Consider the following 22,792-nt stretch of genomic DNA (forward strand, 5'->3'; position numbering starts at 1 on the left):
AGAGCGTTTGGAGAGATTTGGAGCAATAAAGGGGCGGTTTGAACTGCCAGCTGTTTGTGTTATCTCTGTGCTGTGCCCTGGATCATCACACATTAGCAAATGAAGCTTTGCGCGCTCGCCCGCTGCTTGTGTGCCCCATTTCCCAATGGGCTGCAGACCAGTTCCGGTCCAAATCTTGGTAGAGGATTTTAACTCCACAGGAAAAGCTTTGCTACAGATGTCTGACAAGTCACAATAAGGATGAAACTGGTCCTTTACTGCCTCTTGGTGCTCAATGTCACTGTAAAAACATATTTTATGTTGCACATTATACTGATGCAAATCTCTTTTATTAAAAATGAATTAACATTGTTATATGAATATTTGCAGATCATTCTAAAGAAGAACAATATGAAGTGAAACCTCATATGTACTGCTTTACAGCATAGGTAAGGTAAATCATTATGGAAAAGAAAAGCATTTAGTCCATTCTTAGGAATTTTTCCCCCATATAAATACCACTAGATTATGCTGACAATTTGCCAAAAGTTTTTTCTGAAGTAATGCTCTCAATATTGTACTGATAAGCAAACACATCAGCAACACAAAAGACAGCAAAGTGGAAACTTTCTTATACTTCAGCTTTTCTTTTGGATTCTACAAGTATCCACTTTACTCATTATGGAGGCTTAAAATGTGAACTTTTTATATTGTTGACAATGAGTTACTCCCATTTCCCCCTCATTCAGAAAATATTAATTGTCTTTGAGAAAGCAGCACACCCATGCTATCTAAAATAGATGATGTTTATTAGCACATCATTCGGGCTTAAATCCGATCTTCTGAAGTCCTAAGAGTACATTTTTGTAGATGTAGATAAAAATAAGATGATTTCAGGCAAGACAAAAGGACTGCCAATTTTGTATAAGGCAAAATTTCATTGCAAAACAAAATAACTTTTTGAAAAAAACATTTGACCCACCATGGGGCAAAATGTAATGCACATACTTTTGACATTAACAGCCTTAGCTTCTCAATGTTTTCCATTTGCTGTAACTCTTTTAGCTTCAAAGTAATGTCACATCCAGTCTCATAAACGAGTGTCTCCAATGTAACCAGATCATCACAGAGAGCGCGAAGACCAGGAATATTCCTTTCCATGCCAAGGCGAACCAGTGAGAGAGCACAATCTACCTATTTAAATCACAAGCAGAGAACAGAATGAAACAAAAATGTCAAGCCATTAATGACTTACTCATCTTCTACATAGCAAGGTTTTCAAAATGGAAGAAAGTTGTTTCAAACACAATTCACAACTCTGATCTGGTTGCAATGCCATGTTATAATGATATTTTAGATTGAATCATTAATACTAAACTTTAAAATTCAGTCGTAACAGATGTCAGGCTGAACAGATTTAATCCCCAAATTTTCTTATACACTTAGCATATAGTATCTTATCTGGGATGAAGAATGGCTAGCTTTTATTTCTCTTCCAGCCTGATCTAAATCATTTGTCCCTCTCTTCACTACAGAAGCACTAGGATAGAGAATTCTACGTGAAGTGAAAAATAATCTAAAAAGCAGAAACAAATAGTTATGACAAGTGAGGATTTTGTAAACCTCAATGCAATTTGAAAATATACCACCAGCTTCACATGCCATACATGTAAGAGATTTCAAGAAAGTGCATGTGAAATTAGTAATTTTCTCGCAAAAATGTTACTTGTGTCTGACATTACTACTCTCTAAAATTGGCGTGGCAAAGAAGAATTAACATCTCCACATCGATGAGATAGAACATGCTGTTAGGCACCTTTCTTAGTTTCAGAAGAACAACTGTCACAGCTTATAATAATTAATAACTAATGCCTTGAACACTTGTGAGGATATTGAGGTGGCTATCACTGAAGAAAAACCACTTTCACAAAGCTTTCCTCTGAACTTATGAATGAAAACACAAGTAAAAGATAGCTGCTATATTATTTTAAGAATTTCTAAATGAATACTCATGCTGACTGAGCCTAATGGAGCTGTACATATAATCCTCTTTTTAAAAGACACTGAACTAAAAGTAAGGCTGGCTTTTTTGAAAGCAAACAGAACTTTAAAGATCTTGGTCTTTTACAAGCACTTTTCAAATGAGTCCTTTGAAATAGGCAGAAGCCCACTTCTATAGTTTGGTGGACATTTTAAAACAGGAAGCTTATTTTAAATGTACTGAATGTAGCTCAACAGAATATCTAAAAAATTAACTGACATTTCCCACTCACCCACCTTTGTTGCTGAAAAAACACTATTAAAATTCTATAATAAAACTAGTAACCTAACTCTGATATGGCAAGGTAAAGGTTCCCCTCACACATATGTGCAAGTCGTTCCCGACTCTAGGGGGCGGTTCTCATCTCCGTTTCAAAGCCGAAAAGCCAGTGCTGTCCGAAAACATCTGTGGTCACGTGGCCAGCATGATATGGTAGATTACATGTTAAAATATTCCTTTATATGTTGTATATTCACTATATATATAATACAAAGTCTATGGAGATTCTCAGTCATCCAGGTCACGGTTATCCCAAAGGTGCTTTTTCAAAACTAACTTCCTTTGTTTTTCCTTGAAGATGTTTCGCTTCTCATCCAGTTAGAACTGAAGAAGCTTCTTGCATGAGAAGCAAAATGTCTTCAAGGAAAAACAAAGAAAGTCCAGTTGCCTTCTGAAATATCACCAGGGGTGAAATCCAGCAGGTTCTGACAAGTTCTGGAGAACCGGTAGTGGAAATTTTGAGTAGTTCGGAGAACCGGCAAATACCACTTCTGGCTGGCCCCAGAGTGGGGTGGGAATGGAGATTTTGCAATATCATTCTCCCAGGAGTGGGGAGGGAATGAGGATTTTGCAGTATCCTTCCCCTGCCATGCCCACCAAGCCACGCCCACCACACCCATCAAGCCACGCCCACAAAACCAGTAGTAAAAAAAATTTGAATTTCACCACTGAATAGCACCTTTGGGATAATATCCAAAGGGAAGTACAGCATATGAAACATAATCAGATTTAATCTTTATGAAACTGTATGGTTTAATTCCACAAAACAGAGTATATGAAGTCTTAAAAAAACCCATCTAGTCCTGTGTTTACCTGCATAGAGTAATTTTCTATCTCCTCTGCTCGTTTCCAGTACCAGTCTGTGACTAAATTTATTGAAAGGTTAGTTGCTCTGAATTTCAACAATTCAGGTTGAGAGTCGAACACAATTTCACTTTCATCTTGAAGAACTGGATCAATAATTAACCTGAGCATTACAAACAAAAATATTAATGTAGAATCCAGAAATCATATGTTTATGTGGAAAAGGAACTGAATTCATGAGTTTAACAACTAGTGGCTATAAAACTCAATATGATTAATTTCAAAGAATCATTGTCAAAAAGAAAAAAGGACTTCCCCCCCAAAAACAAAGTCATATCCGTCTTGTATGCCATATGAACAAGTTCACGTTACTTTTATCTCCTCCTTTAGGGATTCAGCTATTTTTATTCCTAATTTTACTTTCATTTTTAATTTCATTGTACTTGGGTACATTACTTCTGATTGGCCAATGTCCAAAACCAAATGTTATTACTATTACAAATGCTTTCCAAATAAGGTTTTAAAATACTGACATGTCAGTCTTTAAATTAATTGTATTTCTCTTGTTTTAGTTGTTGCAAACCACTAGAGCTGGGATGTAAAACTCGTGGCGGGTGAGACGGAAGCGTTATGCACTGGCCACGCCCATGCCCAGTTTAGTGAAGGGGGAAAAAGTCGATACATCAATACATGATACGTCACATGACAAGTTTGACACCCTTACACTAGAGTAATTGAGAACTGGATGAATGAATGAATGAAAGATAGATAGATAGATAGATAGATAGATAGATAGATAGATAGATAGATAGATAGATAATCAGATTAATATTTTTTACATTTATATCCCGCCCTTCTCCGAAGATTCATTTCTCCTTTAAACATTTTATTCTGAGAAACTCGTATATTAAAAAAAAGCCATAGAAAGCATCTAATTTAATAATTACATTGATATTTCTAGCACATAAAGGGATTTTCATTGAAGAAATATCCATACACAAACAAGTTGATTACACCTACTGCATTTCCATTCATTACTATGTAATTAAACTTTATTGCTGCATCAACAGGAGTTTATGTTCGTACACATTTTTATTACACTACTGGAAGTGAATAAATTAGTCTCTGTATGTAAACATAAAAGTATATCTAATGTACAAATGGGTTTCCCTTGTGTTCAGAAATTGTTCTCTGGCCTCTTCAATTCTAACTGGGGTGCAACAGTTTGTCCAAGTACAAGTTAAGGGCATTGTGATTAACTCCTGACTGCAATTCACGATGGTAAGAGCATTGAGAATGGATATTGTCTTCTATCCTTGTCACCATGGTAGGAATTCTATTAAATGTGTCTACTAAGCAACAAAATTAATTATTTGACTCCACAGAGTAACCTTCACCATCATTCAACAGCAAGAAGTATGTAGCTACAGTACAGCTTTGTGCATGTATACAGATTTCTGAGCATGTGATGAGATAGATGAATTACTTGCATTACAAAAAGTAAAGTGTTCAGCGCCACTTTCTTAGAACGAGACTGGAGTAGAAAGATAAAAAATAAATTTTATGAGAAAAAAGGCAGGAAAAGAGGAAAAGAAATGAAATGTGATAAAAATATTGTAAATAATTATTTCATTTATTTTATTATTTAAAACATAGCCACCCATCTTACATCAACTCTGGATGGCTTCCAAAAACTAATATCAATTACTTACCAAGTACAGAATTGGGAAGTTCTGTACTTCTAAAAAGAAACAATTTAATCCCCATTATCTTGTCATATAAAAAGCTAGTTCTCTGAGCAAATATTAGTGCAACTAGAATCTAGTTAGTTATGAGTAGAAGACCTAATATAATGCCCCCAAGACATGGTATTATTAGGGGGGGAAACTCAGAGAAGTGGAAGTAGCCTCCATATAAGAAATCTATGGTTATTAGGGTCATGGGAACAAAATATTAAACTATATCATCATCTTCCTCTTTTAACAACCCATAATCCTTTGCGGGGTGAAGTCTAGGAAACTGAACGGAGCTAGCCTGTTTAGCTAGCCTGTTTACTGGCCTGATGCCCTTTCGGTCGCCAATGCAGTTTTGTTCAGCAGATATATTCTCATTGTGCTTAGAGACAGAAATAACCTCCCATTGACCGGTGCGCTCCCACAGAGAGGGCCTCCTCAGGGTGCCGTCGGCCAGACAATGTCGGCTGGCGACCCCCAGGGGGAGAGCGTTCTCTGTGGGAGCTCCGGCCCTGTGGAATGAACTACCTGTGGGGCTACAGTCTTCTCCCTGATCTTCAGACCTTTAAGCTCAAAACCTTCTTTTTTCACCAAGCAGGGCTGGCCTAACGATACAGTTTTTAATTGAGTGTTTTAATGGGGTTTTAAGGGAATTAATTCTATTTTATTAATTTTTTACTTTGAAATTTTTAATTCTTCAGCTTATTGAATCAGATTTTTAATTGTTTATTGTATTTTAAATTTTTTCTATATTTATGTTTATTTCTGCTGTACACCGCCCTGAGTCTTCGGAGAAGGGCGGTATAAAAGTACGAAAAATAAATAAATAAATAAATAAATCTGTCTCTACCTAGAATCGAACTCAAAGCCTTCTAATTTTGAGAAGAGAGCTCCGCCTCTAGGCCACCGCACCACTCCCAAAAATTAAACTATATATATCCCAAGATAAACTCTGAAGGAAGCATCCCAGCTTTGATTAATAAACGTCGTTTTATCATAGCGTACTCAAAGCTTTGAAGTGTTCTTCATCTCTTTAGGATAGCCCGTTCTCACGAGAAAGAGATGAAACAACTGCAGAAAGCTTATTGTATGGGAAAATATGGGAAAATAATGTAGTATCTACAGTGGAAGATTGGGTTATAAAGTTGACTAAACTTGCAGAAATAGAGAAATTGACCAGTTTGATCATGGAAAAAAAATGACCTTAAAAAAAAATAAATTAGAAACTTTATGTGGACTTTTGGTTGAAAAAAACAAGACTGAATTAAATTTTGGGGATTAAAAAGGGATAAAGAGGATGGGGAAAATAATTGGTTGATAATTATAAGATCAGCAAATGTTTCTTACTTTTTATTGTTTTTATTTGCTTCTTTTGAATATTTTTATTGTATCAAAAAAACCTAACAGAATATAGATATATTTTAAAAGAGAGAGAGAGAGATGATGCAACTGGCATTTTGCTTTCAAAGGAGATTGCAGATGATTTCCCATGGATAGTTGGTCCTACTGAACTTAAAGAAAAAGACTGAGTCAGCAAAGCAAATATCAAATTACAGTAAATTAACATATACTTACTTGCATGATGGTCCTTCACACCAATCTTCTTCTCTGTGTTTTCTTTCACTCCAAGGAACAATCTCAAGCGCATTTTCTCTGTAGCTGTGGCAAATATAGAAACAAAATAGACTTCAAACTTACAGCAGTTCATTTAGTGACCGTTCAAAGTCACAATGGCCATGAAAAAAGTGTCTGATGTTTGTTTTTCACACATACTATTGTTTTGTTTTGTTTTTGTTTACATTTATATCCCGCCCTTCTCCGAAGACTCAGGGCGGCTTACAGTGTATAAGGCAATAGTCTCATTCTATTTGTATATTTTTACAAAGTCAACTTATTGCCCCACCAACAATCTGGGTCCTCATTTTACCTACCTTATAAAGGATGGAAGGCTGAGTCAACCTTGGGCCGGGCTTGAATGGTCCCTTCAAGCCTGGCCCAATGGCTTGAATGGTCATGTGATCAAAATTTGTGCGCTTAGCATCGGACTCATATTTATGACGATTACAGTGTCCCGGGATCAGGTGCAACCTTCTGAAAAGCAAAGTCAATGGGAAAGGCGGATTCATTTAACAATCATGTTACTAACTTAACAGGTGCAGTGATTCACTTACCAATTGTGGCAAGAAAGGTCATAAAATGGGGCAAAACTCACTTAACAAATGTCTCACTTAGAAATTTTGGGCTCAACTGTGGTTGTTAAGTTGAGGACTACCTATATGCAATGTGTGAAAAATCTAATCTAATGAAATGCACAGATCAACATTTGGAGTAGATGATCATGGTTGATCACCAGCAATGCTCTCCATTACATTATTACTTCCAATAGTCATCGTTCTTCACTAATCAAAAGTATAGTGATGCAGGATGGCATAAAATGTACAGTGTACCTTGCCTGTTCATTAATGAGATCTAAGCTGGCAGTGAGTGACCAGAAAATTAATCTTGTAATTACAATGGACAACTAAGTGAAAATGTAAGCAGGGTGCAGTTCTTATGAGAAAGGCAAATTCTCTCTTTGAAATAATTAGAAAGGGGATTGAAAAGAAAACTGTCAATATAATTATGCCCTTTTGCAAATCTATGGTTAGAATACGGTCTACAATTCTTGTGACCACACCTTAAGAATATTAAGAAAAATTGTGTTTTCTAGTCAGTTTTTGATGTGAAAATGTCTGGACTGTTTGACTGGCAAACATCCTTGCTGTTTTCATGGCAAAGTTTTTCAGAAGTGTCCTTGTCCTTGTCTCCTTCCTAGGGCTGAGAAAGAGTGACTGCCTTAAGGCCATCCAGCTGGCTTTATGTCTCAGATGGGACTAGAATTCACATCTCCTAGTTTCTAGCCTTAATCACACTATGGCAGCTGGAAAACTTTTTTTTATTACAAAAATAAATAAATATAAAACCACCACCATCCAAAAGGGGAAAAAAGGAGAAGAGGAAAGACTGCAGTATGGAGAGACATATTAGAAATATATAAAATCATGCTTATATCAGATAACATGGAGAGACCATTTTCTGTTCCTCCTCTCTGGCAATGTTAGAACTTTACATCATCGACTGAAATTAAATACAGGGACCTTCAGGACAGACAGACAGGAAGTAATGTTAACCATGTTTAAATTGTGGGACTTGCTACCAGAAGTCTTGCTATTGGCAACTAGTTGGAAAGGTTTGAGAGCAATTTATTACCTTCTCAATTACAAGCAGCCTGTCTTAAATCCTATTTCTATGGAACAATTATATAATGGAGCTATTGCTGGGAGCTTACCAAATGTAACCTGTTGACCACTACGCTATACTGATGCTAGACTAGATGGGCAAGACTAGATTCTTATGCTACTATTTGAGAAGGATTCCTTAATAGGTCCTACTAGTTAGATGTATTTATCCAATCCTAGGAAAATCTAGGTTTCCAAGAGAAGATTTTGTCCATTTTGCAATTCCCTGTCATTAAGCCAAATATAGAGCACATTCAAGATCAGTCAATAGGAAAATCCTTAGTCTTTATGAATATACGTATTTTATATATATAAAAAAATCTCCTTCCTAGCCTGGGAATCATTGGGTGTCTACCTCTGTATCTATCACAAAATCTAAACTGTAGAACTTGTTTTCAATTTAGTGTTCATGACAGAACTAGATGAATTGTGAAGGGGCCGGTCTTTGAATATGCAGGTTAGTTTTCCTTAAGCACTGAATTATTATTAGAATTTTCCTTTTGGATTAAAGGCCAAAAGTACAATTAAATCAGGCACAAAAGGGACAGCAATGGCATGCAAGGGTGGAGCAGGCTGGAATAAAACCTAAATTTGAATTAAGTAAAAGAAAATTAAATTAACTCAAAACGAATATTTCCCATATAATTAATAAACTCCTCCTGCTGCTGGATTAAAAATGATTATTCGGCAGCAAGGCTTTGGTTGAGAAAGCAAATAGCCCTAGGGTCTAAAGATGTGCATCCCTGCATTGAATGGGTATTTGCATTTAATCTGCAAAGATTTTAATATGCCAGTAGAGATGGCATATTAAAATAATTAAATCAAAACTGGCATCAAGGGAGAATTTAACCTTTTCCTTGCTTAAGGAAAGCTGAGAATTTTTTTTGCTTTGTGAATAGCCTCTGGGTATTAAATTTTCCCACCAAACTTTCTTTAATTAATTTGCTTTTTAAAAGAACAATACACTAGCTTAGTGTCAAGCAAAATCTTGACACTAAAAAAAGGAAAAAAAAGTTTTCAAGGTTAGTGAGCACATTTTCTTGAGAACTATTCTTTGGCATTATCTCGTGCATTATCGTCTCTATGTTTAAGTTCTTAGGATTCCTATACAAAGACTATCTCTGCATTTCTGTATAGTACACAGTTATTACTTAGCACCATTTGTAACAAACACAGTAACTATTGAGTGTTATGCTTATTACAGTCCAATTAAAGAAAACCTATTGGGTGTGGGATTTAAATTCCTGATTCCTGATTTCTGTTTTTTGAAAAGATGACACAGACACCCTAAGAGAGAAGCTATTGCAGAATGATAATCTGTTCCTAATAAGTTATAGCTAAGCTTTTAAGTCAAGGTCTTGCCACAGCCTCTATTCAAAATAACACAGAGCCCCAAAAATGAAGAAACAGTTACCTGGACTCCTGCTTCAGAGATTTAATGATATTTAATGACATTTGATCTATTTGATATTTAAGTCAGTTTCTCATGTAAAGCTCATTAGCTCTGTGCCTTTGGGACCCTTCCCGGAGGCATGTTTCCAATCTGTTAATAAGATGGTTTCCAATCACAGACAGTGGGGGAAAAAGGCATGGAAAATCTTCACTTGGTGGCTTGGAAAAATAGAGCCCATTTCTGTTGCTTCTTTTTCCTACTATTCTTCTGGAACCCAGTTAGTTGAGAGAGAGAAGACTAATCAACATTGCCAGGTAACTGTAAGTAAGTAAGTAACTGTAAGTAAGTAAGTAAGTAAGAGTTCTCCATTCCTCTGTAAACAACAAAATACCTTATCCCACTAGACTTGAAATCCTAGGCTTAGAAAACTTGGAACTCCGTCGCCTTCGACAAGACCTAAGTTTAACTCATAGAATCATCTATTGTAATGTCCTTCCTGTTAAAGACTACTTCAGCTTTAATTGCAATACAAGAGCAACCAATAGATTTAAACTTAATGTCAACCGCTTTAATCTAGATTGCAGAAAATATGACTTCTGTAACAGAATCATCAGTGCTTGGAACACTTTACCTGACTCTGTGGTCTCTTCCCATAATCCCAAAAGCTTTAACCAAAAACTCTCTACCATTGACCTCACCCCATTCCTAAGAGGACCATAAGGGGCGTGCATAAGCGCACAAATGTGCCTACCATTCCTGTCCTATTTTCTTTTCTTCTTCCTATATATATATATATATGCTTATACCTCCTAATATTTACTCATATATATGTTTATATACTATATAATCTTTTTGTATGATACTTACATATATTGTGACAAAAAATAAAAAATAAAAAATAAATAAAAGTGTCCCCTCTCTTCAGTACTTTCTCCTGCTCTCCCCAAACAGCATCTCTCACATATGATTGAGGTGCAGCTCATGAAATGCTAGGCCATTTTAGGGGCTTCTGCATGCCTCTTCCATAATACCCTTGACCTGTTCCCTACTGCTCTTCACATGCTTTATATGATGTACCTCTTTAGCTTAGAACTGGGCTGTCAAACTCGTGATGATACATTGTCATCATGTGACGTATTACGACTTTTTTGCCCTTCCGAAAAGTGGGGATGGGTTTGGCCCGCGTGGGATGCATCCGCGAGTTTGACACCCCTGATTTGGATTTCTTCATATTTGAAGACTTCATGCACAAGTTAGGGTTCTGAAAAGACTAGGGCTTGAAAACCTAACCTATTTGTCAAAACATATTTGTCTCAATCCTGGCAGGGCAATGAAGGGTTGAAGTAAACAGGGAAATTCTTGTTTCTCTTTTGCACCATGGCAACACATTGGGGTGGAGACAGATTTACATAACGTGCTGTAAAATTTTACATTTTACCTATTTATAAAAAATAAATTATTCATATTTCAATATACTCATATTCTCCTATAAGAAGGAAACACAGGGCCAATCCTCTGGCTTATGTCCAATCCCTTTATACAGCCATCAGCTTTATCAAATAATATAGTAACTTGAGCAAAGTATGTCTATGTTATGTGGCCTTCATTTCTCGAACTGATCCATCCCAATGTAATATACAACACATATTAATGTTGTACATTAATGTTAATCCTAATCAGGCACTTCTATAAAGAGTTTTAATCCTTTCTGCTAATATGATGTACTTATTTTGGCTTTATCTGGAACTGATTGGATATAACAGATAGAGGATGATTATACTGTTAACATGAATAAGCTAAAAGAACAAGGTTAAGTACCTTTTGAATACTATTACAGAACAGATGAAGCGTAAAAAACCATTTTGGAATTTAGAAATTAAAATTGGTGTGTTTCCTTTTACTCTTAATAAATAAACCTTAATATATAGAGCCCTAGGAATCACAAAGCAGTAAGACAAAGCTTTATAATGCGCAAGAACAAATAAATCTATGTTTCACTATGTCATTAAATGTCAATGAACAGTTTTTGTAAATGTTTCTTTCTTTTAAGACTGTGGCAAATATCACAAAGCTAGCCATGGCAATGGATACACATTCAAACAGGTAATCCTTTAGATTATTTCAATAGTATATCATTAAGGAAGCTAAAAGCATCATCTTGTGGTTGGATACTGCACCAGAAACATTTCCTCATCAAACATGTAACACAAGAATTGTATTTCTATCATCTCAAAAATTAAATGTATGTTGGAAGAGTATCTGAAGCACATAATATGTGCTAAAATTAAAATGGCAATGCATGTTTATAAATATACAATTGCAAAAAAAGTGATGAAAATTACAAACTTAAAGAAGGAAGATAGTAATTCAAAGTTAAGATATCTCATTGTAGGAAAGTTGAAGGACATTAAATTAAAAATAATATGAGGCAGGCCAAGCGTGTCTCGTTTTGCCTCATTTTGCTAAATCATACACTGAGATCCATCAAGTTTTAGAAAATGAATCTTGGTTAACTTTTCAGACATAGATTTTCATTGGGATACAAAGTTAAACAGAGAGAGAGGGAAGCAAGCAAACAGAGGTAAGGGACCCAGTACTAGATAAGCTTAGTGAATCCACAATACTGGTTGAGGGGGGAACACCGAAAAGTTGGGTCCAAGATGTAATTAACAGCAAAGGCCCTATTGTTTATAACAATGACATCTCTGGTTCTTGTACAAATAATGTTTAATTAAAGACATTGAAAAACATAGCTTATTCTCTTAAAGATTCTATTAAAGAAAGGGTATTGAATGCAATGTAATAAGCAGTTAATATCTGCTTAGCATCCTTATATCACAATTCAGTGTTTTGTAGGATACTCCTTTGAATTATTTTAAGCTGCTAAGATTTTGCATAAAGAAATAAGAAAAATGAAACCTGTATTTGAATCTACATAAGAGATGGTTTGCCATTTAAGCACAATGCTTAAGGCAGAAAAAAGCCTTTTCTGTAATAAAATTATCCAGAGTTCATCTTTTAACCAAGGCAAGAGACCATCTGGCCAAAGTAAACTCACATTATTGACCATTACATTTATAAACCAACAGATGCCAAGTTCTTCGTTCTCTGTAAGTAAGTGAAGTCTTTTAAAATGAACCATTTATAATATGTTTTCTCCTCCCTGTAAAGAGATAATTTTATAGCCTCTCCTAGAGGGTTTCAAGCTTCAAATAGCCAGGGAATTCATATCAGCACTCTGCCAGTAAAGAGAAAATTATGCTACCTAAAATTAAGTGCAAAATGCTATCTAGGGAGTATTTCAAAGAGTAGATTAAATGCACCTCAGGCATTTGAATGCTAGAAAAAGTCTCCAAGACACCGGAACATCTTTCATCGTGACTATTTATTTATTGTTTCCATTAGATATTTTGTAAAGTTTTTTTTTTAAATGACATCATTGGGGTAAAGAACTCCTTGGCAGTAAAGACTGAATGCTTACAACTGGTTCCTATAAACTAGATATATTGTCACACCAATGGCAAGAACTTGCAAACATTTTTGAGCCTTCAACATAGAAGAGAAAGCAACCCTATTATAACAAGCTTTTGTACTTTTATGAATAAAATAGTCTTATATGTCTTATTTTACATTCAACATATAAAATCAAGACATGAAGGTACACATTCATACTATGTAAAAATTAAATAGATAATGCATTCGAGGGATAGAAAATAAAATATAGATGTGATGGCCTGGATCCAACAGGAGAAAACTTTGATAACTGCTTAACACAAAAATAAATGTTAGCTGTGTTCTACAGTGGGAGATAAAATAAATGAAAAAAAAAAAGATAGGTCTGTTAAAATGTGTTTGCTACAAAGTCTTGAAAGAGATCATACAAATTTCTCTTTCACTAAAGTTGGTTGTCACTCATTTCTCATGAAAGTTAATTAGGTCAGAAGCAGACTATTTAGAAGTTCAGGAAGTCCTCGACTTACAACCACAATTGAGCCCAAAATTTCTGTTGTTAAGTGAAAAAAATTGTTAAATGAGTTTTGCCCCCTTTTACAACCCTTCTTGCCACAGCTGTTAAGTGAATTGCTGCAATTGATAAGTTAGTAACCCAGTTGTTAAATGAATCTGGCTTCCCCATTGAGTTTGTTAGTCAAAAGGTTGCAAAAGGTAATCACATGACCTTGTGTGCACTAGTCATAAATATGAAACAGTTGCCAAGCATCTGAATTTTGATCACATGATCATGGGGATGCTGCAAAGCTTCTAACCATGGAAAACGGTCATAAGTCACTTTTTTCAGTGCCCTTGTAATTTTGAACAGTCACTAAATGAACTATTGTAAGTCGAAGACTACCTGTAGTAATGTGTTCTGCTAAAAATAAACATTTTGAGCCAAATCAACAAATATAATAAGCAATGCATACTCTGCATGTTCTGTTCCTAATACAATGCATAAAAACCTTTGTATTAGGGGTGAAATCCAGCAGGTTCTGTCAAATTCTGGAGAACCGGTAGCGGAAATTTTGAATAGTTCAGAGAACTGGCAAATACCACCTCTGGCTGGCCCCAGAGTGGGGTGGGAATGGAGATTTTGCAGTATCCTTCCCCTGCCACATCCACCAAGCCATGCCCACCAAGCCCACAGAACCGGTAGTAAAAAAAAATTGGACTTCTCCACTGCTTGTCTTTAGAATCAAATAGTAAAAGACCTCGAACCAAAGTTGAATCCATATGAACAGGCCCAGTTTTCTTGCCACAATAGAGAAGGGATTTCACTGTCTTCTTCTAGGATGGTTTTTAATGTCTTAGAGGTTAGCCAACCATCCTGGGATTTGTTAATACAGTCTTCTATCAAATTACTAAACAAGCCGATCCTGCTTTAGATTTCTTTTCAGACTAGTCCAAGTTATCTTTAAAATATGTATTCAATTTATGCTAATAAATGAACTGCACTTAAAGCTCAGTCCTAATGCTTTTTACTTACACATAAACCCAATAACCTTTAATTACATTTATTTCCATGTATGCTTTTCCATGCATTTTTTTGAGGGAGATGGGCAGTTTAGAAATGTGAAATAGAAATAAAATAAATAATGTTTGATTAAGATTCCTGAGAAATATAATAATATCATAAAATATCATAAAAATATGCCCCAGTAGACTAATGAAGAAGTGGCCTTAATTTTGCGATAATTTCCTCCTTTCCTTCAAACTTTATTGGCTAGTTTCTACAACAGAATTTGAAAAACGTCCTTTAATTTCTACATTTTTCTTGAAACCACCCTAAAATATAATAAACTGAATTTAATTATCACCCCTTCTTCAGAAAATATGTTGTTTTTCTGATTATACAACATTTTTTTTCCTTAGTTTTCCGTGCCAATTCCCCTTTTGCTTGGAAAAATCTTCCAATCCCTCATAGTAGACTTGGATGCTACAAAAAAGATATGTGTGTATGTTTGTGTAGGAGGGAGAGGAATAATCTAGTTTTGGAAACTGTTTGCTGACAAGCACAATTTAAGGCAACATAATTCATTTTTCTAGTTATTTTGGAATGATAGATGGTATATGTCATTTCATTTCTTTAAATGAAATAACCCAGACACTTTAAACAATTTTACCAGAAATAGATTCCTCTACATTAGTCTATTTGTCCCTACAGGGAGAGTTCTGAGGAAATCTTGAGCCTCTGTTGCTCTCTTTACAGGAAATATTGAATGACATTTATTTATCTCATCCTGAAGCAATATTCTGCAGTAAGTCAGAACCTTATTTATTGTTTCTTCTGTCTGATCAGGATTCCAATGTTTCCTCCTGGGCTGCTCAACTTTGTGGTTCTACTTATTTTTTTTCCCTACTGTTTTTCTTTTTTCTTCAATTATGACTAATTATTAGAGATTGCCTGGACAAGTCCCTGAAGTTTTCTTGTCAAGGGTTTTCAGCAGATGTTTGTTAATCTTGGTGATTGCCACTACCATCTCTTTTATTTTCTAAGTTCATTTTTCCCCCAATTTATGCTTACTTTTGATTATATCTATTGATTTTAGGTATGTGTGTCTCTGCACTTATTTGAGATACATATTTGATGTATCTTGCGTCTTCTGGCAATAAGGCCATAATAAAGATAAAGATATACTTGAAAGGTTCAGCTGCTGCTTGTTTCAATAATCCCTGCTGTGCAAACTTTCACAAGGGGTTTTAGGACTTTTTGCCTCCTACCCTTGGCCACGCCTGCTTCTCCACCAGGCTTCCGCCTCCGGAGAATCTCCTTTTGCTTTTCTCCTCAGCTGACACGCCCCCACCCACTGCAATTCTATCCACAGTGCCATCACAATTCTTTGTAGATAGTGGATAGACACCTCAATATTGAAAATTGCCTCTAACAAAATATGGCATAATTAACAGCTTCAAGTTGTCAGAAACCTGCTATCTCACATCAAGTAATTCAATCAATGCATTGTAAATGCTCAGCAAAGATTGAAACAAACAACTTGATTATCTGCAAATAATCTGGTCTCTTTGTCAATAGGTTCAATACAGGGATCTGATACTAAAAGTGAAAGAAACACAGGTTAATAGCATACCAGTCCAACTGAAAATAGTCTTCAGCTCTCTCAAATACACAGGATGCCAATTGGCTATCAATTACTTTACTTCTCCCTTCATTTCATAATTAGCTGAATTAATTTAATAAGACACTGTATTATGGGAGCTGTTATCAGTCAAACATCAAAAGATATAACTTAGAAAAAACATTTGAAAGAAATTTAGTGCAGACAAGGGAGCATATTTATGAACCGTTGCTTTAAAAATATAGTTCTCTTTCACCACCTTTCATGGCAGCCCTAAATGGCTTTTCAGAAAAATTACAGCTGATGAGGAAATCATTTACCTGAGATTCCTCTGTATAACTAATATCTCGACTAAAACATTGAAATATTATTTTTAGTGCATTGAAAACAGAAACAAAAAATTACAAGGCTTAAATTATATGCCAGGGATCTCCAACCTTGGCAACTTTAAGACTTGTGGATTTCACCTCCCAAATAACTCTGGGAGTTGAAGTCCACAAATCTTAAAGTTGCCAAGGTTGGAGACCCCTGCTATATGCAGTTTTATTGCTGATGAAGGGCATGATTTTTTAGAGATGTTCTAAAACATCTCTAAAGGAGATGCTACACTCCTCAGAATACATCGAAGTTTTAATATTTTTTTAAATTACAAAGAATGTCCCTTCAGTCTGAGTATCTAAACACTGTACACTGTTTTATCAGTTTTTTCAATCCTACCACAGCTTTTAAAAAGAGACTAGATTTGAAAGGAGGGAAAATCACTGTTTTTGACTTCTATTAAGATCATATCATTAGAATTGCTGCCTGTAGACTAAATAATTGAAAATTAGAACTAAAAGCTAACAGTGATAGAAGAAAACACAATGACAAAAAGTTGACAGGGTGAAATAGACAAATATGTCATCTGTAGATATTAAAAAGCAAAGACATTTTACCCCAAAATATTAATGTCCCATCCTGTCAGACCATTTTTCCCATCTTCTCACTCTCACATTTATGAATGCTGATTTGTGTTTTGAACTAAAGGGTGGTAAACCAAGTGGCAGAAGGCTTTTTCATCCATCAGAGGCTTATATTAAGGGAACAGAAAATTAACCACTCTATATTATCTCCTATGCTTTTCTGAAGATTTTCCAGATTTCTAAAGGAGGCTTATTAGAAAACTGTACGAAGAATTATCTCTGAAAATTACATTACTCCTTTCACTAGACTAAAAAGGCATGAAGGAAAATTTGGATAGATTTTATTATTACCCTCTCTGTCCATCCTCTTAGTACCATTCTCAATACTACAAGAGTAGTCTTTTCTATGCTGCAGATAGAAATTAGTGGCAACTAATGTAGACAACCCATAAGTCACACATGGCCCTCCACAGGCTTTTGGGTGAACTGCAGAACTCTCTTCTACAGGATGCCCTCAACTTACAGCTACAATGGGCCCGACTTACAATGGGTAAGTCATTGAGGTTGTATGTTGATGCTCCATCTGACTGGACTCAATTTTAAAACTGTTTTCACAATGGTTAAATGTGTCAACAGAATCATTAAGAGAACTGCATAGTCATTCAATAACCAAATGGTTGTTAAACAAATCCAGCATATCCAATGGACATTTTTGCCCATATTGCATGGCCATGTGACCACAGCACACTGCAACTGGTCATAAATGCAAGCCAGTTGCCAAATGCCCAAAATGTGATCATGTGATTTCAATGATGAATAATAAGTAGCTTTTTGAAAGTCCATTATAACTTCAAACTGTCATCAAGTCCTAAATCGAGAATACTTACAAATTTCTTTATTTATTAAATTTCTGTGCCATCCATCTCACTAATACAGTGACTCTGATTGGATCAGTTTGAAATTGAATTTTCTGACAAACAACAGTGAGTTGGTTTCTAAACACAGCTTCTGGAATTGGACAAGACCCTAAATTAAGAAAAGCCCATGGTGCCCAAACCAAGATCTGCTATATTTATCTCTTCCTCTGCATTTAGTTTATGAGAGTCCAACTCTCACCTGTATCTCTATAACAGTATTTTCTGGAACAGAGAGGATCTCAAGAGAAAGGATTAATGGGAAAAAAGTCATGTCACATCTAAAAGCAGAACTATTATTTTATGCATGAGAAGCATTTTCACACTGCACTAAAATTTGAAAAGGCTTCCTTAACATGGCACAATAGCAGCAACATTATCACCCCAGAAACAGCCAGATGGTTTATCTGAGAAATGAACTATATAAAATGATGATTTGATTAGGTTGCTAATAGGCTTTTCACTTTGCTAAGAAAAAAGTTAAGTCACCGTGTGTGTGTGTGTGTGTGTGTGTGTGTGTGTGTGTGTGTGTGTGTAAAAAGAGAGAGAAAGAGAGAGAGAGAGGGAGGGAGGGAGATTTTTAAAATGTTTTTAAAATGTCTCAAATTTTAAAATATTTCAACACATTCAAAATAGTCACAATATGACTTGGGTACTATAAAAAAGTCCTATAATTTAGACTAGCAAATGCCGTTTCCTTTATCTTTTTTTAAAAATTGAAAGAAAAGAGTAGAAAGACAGCTTTTATTTTGACAAGCACCAAAAATTACAACGTATTTTATCTAAAATGTAAATACATCATGCCAACTTCAGATGTATTCATTCCTTTAAGGCCCTGTCTGAACAAAAGTTGCTTTCTTTTAAATGAAGCTAACTCAATGAGTAAAACTATTAAATACCCCAAACTGTTGAATGTAAGAATCCAGAACACACTTGAAAGTGACTTTTCCTCATTACTGCAAGCTCTCACAAATGCTGATACTAGTAGAATATGCTTGTTTCGGATCTTGCAAATTTATCAGATTTTGATGCTAATACTTAATTAGAAACTGTCTGCATAAAAAAAATAGCTTTCTTTCAGGTAAGCTACCTTAACTATTCTTTTTAGACAAAGGAATCAAAAAGTGGAAAGGAATCAAGTATTATGCATTATCAGTGTCAATGGAGATTCTCAGTCATCCAGGTCATGGATTTCCCAAAGGTGCTTCTTCAAGGGGCAACTGGACTTTCTGGTTTTTCTTTGAAGACATTTCACTTCTCATCTGAGAAGCTTCTTCAGCTCTGAATGGTGTGGAATGGAAGGATTTATATTCCTTGCAAATGACTAGCTGTCTGCAAGGAAAATAAATCCTTCTATTCCCCACCATCCAGTCAGAGCTGAAGAAGCTTCTTGGATGAGAAGCGAAATGTTTTCAAAGAAAAAAAGAAAAAAAAAGAAAGTCCAGTTGCCTCTTGAAGAAGCACCTTTGGGACAACTATGACCTGGATGACTGATAATCTCCATAGACATTCAGCTATGGATTTTGGGATGAAAACCCTTCGAATGGTGCAGGAGTATGAACAGATTTCCAGAAAAATGGCAGACTACAGGAACCATTTGTGCTTCAATTTGAGGTGCAGAAAACACAGACTCATCCCCAACAGCCTGTGCCTGTGTTCAACAGTGAAGGGACACAAGGCAGAAAACATCCTGCAGAAAGCACAGCTCCACAACACGGTCCTTTCAGCAGTTCCAAGAAGGATCCACATACTTTTGCACTACTCAGGTGACCCCTGAGCACACAGACAAAACCTCCAAATGGTCACAAAGACTCTCTTAGAGAATGCAAATGACCAGCTGTCTGCAAGGAAAATAAATCCTTCCATTCCCCACCATCCAGTCGGAGCTGAAGAAGCTTCTTGGATGAGAAGCAAAATGTCTTCAAAGAAAAACGAGAAAGTCCAATTGCCTCTTGAAAAAACACCTTTGGGATATTGCATCATCACTTATATTTCCAGATAAGGGTGAATAAATACCAGATTGGTCAGCCTTAAGATGATGTCTACAGCAATCTATTCTTCCACAAACAGCAAAAATGTAGTCAGTGATACAGTATATGTTCTAAAGAAAAAGATACCAAGTTCTTTCCCCACTAGGCGAAACCCAGAGGAGCTAATGGCTAGTTAGTATTATAAAGGATACTGAAGTGGATGAATCAGTAATCCAACATGGGACAAAGCAGCGTCTCATGGTTTGATTACTAAATCAGGCATGCACTTAGATAACAACAGACTTCAAATAGTTGAAGGGAATTCATCCACTCTTCAACAAAGAACATGTGTAAAGAAAATGATAGGTAATCCCAAACTGCAAACACACACGTAATTTTAATAAAGAATGAAAATGTTGCTGATGATCAATGACTATTGAAGTGGGAAGAGGAAAAAGCACTTCTGAAAAAGGGGCATCCTTAAGGTATACATCTTGTACCTAAATTAGATACTAATCAATTCTAGAAAAAAAGCAACAAAATGAGCAAAGTTTTGCTACAAATGTATGTGTTAGGAATCTCTCCTAAACAGCACATGCAGCTTATATTTTAAATTAAGTTACTACTCAGGAATTCTGCTCGTTTTATTAAACTGAAATCTCTGAGTTTCAAAAGTGAAATGTATAATTTTCCATTGATGTGTAGACAGCAAGTATACACTCACCAAGCTTCAGGCAGCAAAAAAGAATATTCATGTGGGGAGGTAGTTTCAGGAAAATTGGAGAGAACTGGCAGCCGATACGGAAGCAGATCTGATCCATGATATGTAAATAAAATCTCCAAGCCTCTTACATTACTTTCCTAGACATAAAGTTCTGCTTTAATATTCAGAAAAAATTATACATTCTGCTTAAAAAAACTGAACACGAAATTAATGGGAAGTCAAGTAATTTTCTTTTTTTGAAAAATGTAAGTCAGTCTTTAGAAGTATTTACTGATGGGAAGAATTTTCTTTGAATTACTTGTAAATTGGGGGTAAAGGGTGCTGTTCCACATTTTCTGAGAATAAAAGACACTGTTGAAAATAAAGAAACAATGACATGAAGGTGAACGACTACAGAAAATACTGCTGAAATGCAGGAGTGGTCTTGATGATTAATTGGTGCTTGGGCACGGCTGCTTGCCCACTATTTACTCTTTTTGTTACCGTTAAATAATTATCCTATAGTTTCTCTATAGCTAAATAGTTTCTTTTTCACAGTACAGCTTTTTCTGACGCAATTTCCATTCTATTCTTTTTCTTGTTTTCCTTCCTCCCACCCCCGATCCTCCTGGGGGAAAAAAAAAAAGGGAGGGGGAGGTATTTATGTGTTCCTATGTGTGGAAGTGACTTATATATGAGACAAAACATGGATAAGTACTAAGATGAAACTAAATTAATTTTACTAACAGAGTATGCTTTTTACAAGCAATTAATTTGAATTGGTAGCATTAAATTCATTTACTATTTTTTTTTAACCAGAGTCTGCCTTTTTTGTGACTCCTGGTGGTATATGTGCGCACACACAAATGCACATTAACGTGTGTGTGTGTCACATGCACACATTTACTTAGAAATTGCTTCGGAGTAGATTTCAGATAAAGTTAGCAATACTAGCAGAAAAGATGGGTACTGCAAGGTTTCCTTGTCTGTATTCTTTATGGGGTGGTCGATTTGTCCTTGGTGGGAGATATCTTCCTTTCAGGTAATTATCATATTGCATGTTAAGTATCCATTAATTATGATCAATAAACTGAGAGTAATCTCTCAGAATTCTTTTCATCAGCAAGTAGCACATCATTAATATTTAGATAGAAAAGACTGTTTTCCCCCAGAAGGGGAAGTATGATCACTTAAAAGAGGACTCACTTGTTACCTTCCAACAGAAAGTGTCTGATAGACACAATTTCTTTCATAGTATGCAATCAAGCCATGGGGAAAAAGGAACAAAAGGGCCCTTTACTCTCTATCCCATACCAGATGACAATCACACAAGTAGGAAACCACATTAATTACTGTGTATACCAAATAAGAATCATATTTCAATCGGATTCCAAGGGTACAACCATACTTTGGTTGAGAATAAGCTGCTGGCACTCAACATGATTTACTTCCATATTGACCTGAGAACCGTTGTGCTGCATTTTATGCTGGCGTCATTAAATACCAATTAAAAAAAACTTCTAATATATAGGAAAAGCTTCATAGAAGTTAAGAGAGGTTATACCCGAGCATATGTTCTTGCAGAAAGCACAATATTTTGATTGCGGAACTTCCTGAAAAATTCTGCATCATAATTTTGCTCAGCAGCATGTGGTCCTCCAAGGATTTCCTAAAGAAAAAGAAATATTTAAGTAAAGATATTAGTTCTTAGTTTACATGTGGCTTAAATTAAGTCTTGATGTTCATTACTTGTGATAATGAAAATCTAAATAACAGGTTGAAAATATAAAGCAAGATCAAATGAAAAATCTCAAAAATTTTGTATGATAAGGTGCAAGTCAACCAATACAACCCACAGTTTAAATTTGGTGTACCTCATATGTTGCAAGCCGATCCAAATAGGTTAGTAGTTTCAACCTGCAGCGACATAATTCTTTCTGTTCCAGAGTTAATCTGTGTTTTAATAAATGATGGAGAGGGTTTTATATCTTTTCAAATAATAGTAAGAAAAAAATAATCCAAATAAAATCATACATATTGAGATCCAGTTTTAAGCAAGAAATATGCCTCTTAAAAGTAATTTCAATCTAGCTTTAAGTATGACTAGCAGTATTATTTGATCACCTGGATGTCCCATACAATACCCCTGGAATCCAACTAAATATCTTATATTAGATAGTGGTGCTCTAGAGGAACCATTCACATGCTGGATAGGAACTCAGGGAGT

At 35.5% G+C, this 22,792-nt stretch overlaps 1 protein-coding gene across 1 annotated transcript in view; it reads right to left on the bottom strand.

Moving 5' to 3' along the window:
* The window catches only part of NBAS (NBAS subunit of NRZ tethering complex), a 167,790-nt gene that overhangs the window by 104,314 nt on the left and 40,684 nt on the right, over window positions 1–22,792 (bottom strand). Inside the window, exons 19-24 of the mRNA XM_058178795.1 lie at window positions 22,440–22,518; window positions 22,130–22,234; window positions 20,587–20,723; window positions 6,412–6,495; window positions 3,113–3,266; window positions 988–1,173 (exon numbers count right to left, since the gene is read on the bottom strand). Coding sequence (XP_058034778.1) covers window positions 988–1,173; window positions 3,113–3,266; window positions 6,412–6,495; window positions 20,587–20,723; window positions 22,130–22,234; window positions 22,440–22,518 — 745 coding nt within the window. The remainder of the gene's footprint in view (window positions 1–987; window positions 1,174–3,112; window positions 3,267–6,411; window positions 6,496–20,586; window positions 20,724–22,129; window positions 22,235–22,439; window positions 22,519–22,792) is intronic.

This window comes from Ahaetulla prasina, chromosome 1 (genome assembly GCF_028640845.1).
Source record: "Ahaetulla prasina isolate Xishuangbanna chromosome 1, ASM2864084v1, whole genome shotgun sequence".
NCBI classification, from domain to species: Eukaryota; Metazoa; Chordata; class Lepidosauria; order Squamata; family Colubridae; genus Ahaetulla; species Ahaetulla prasina.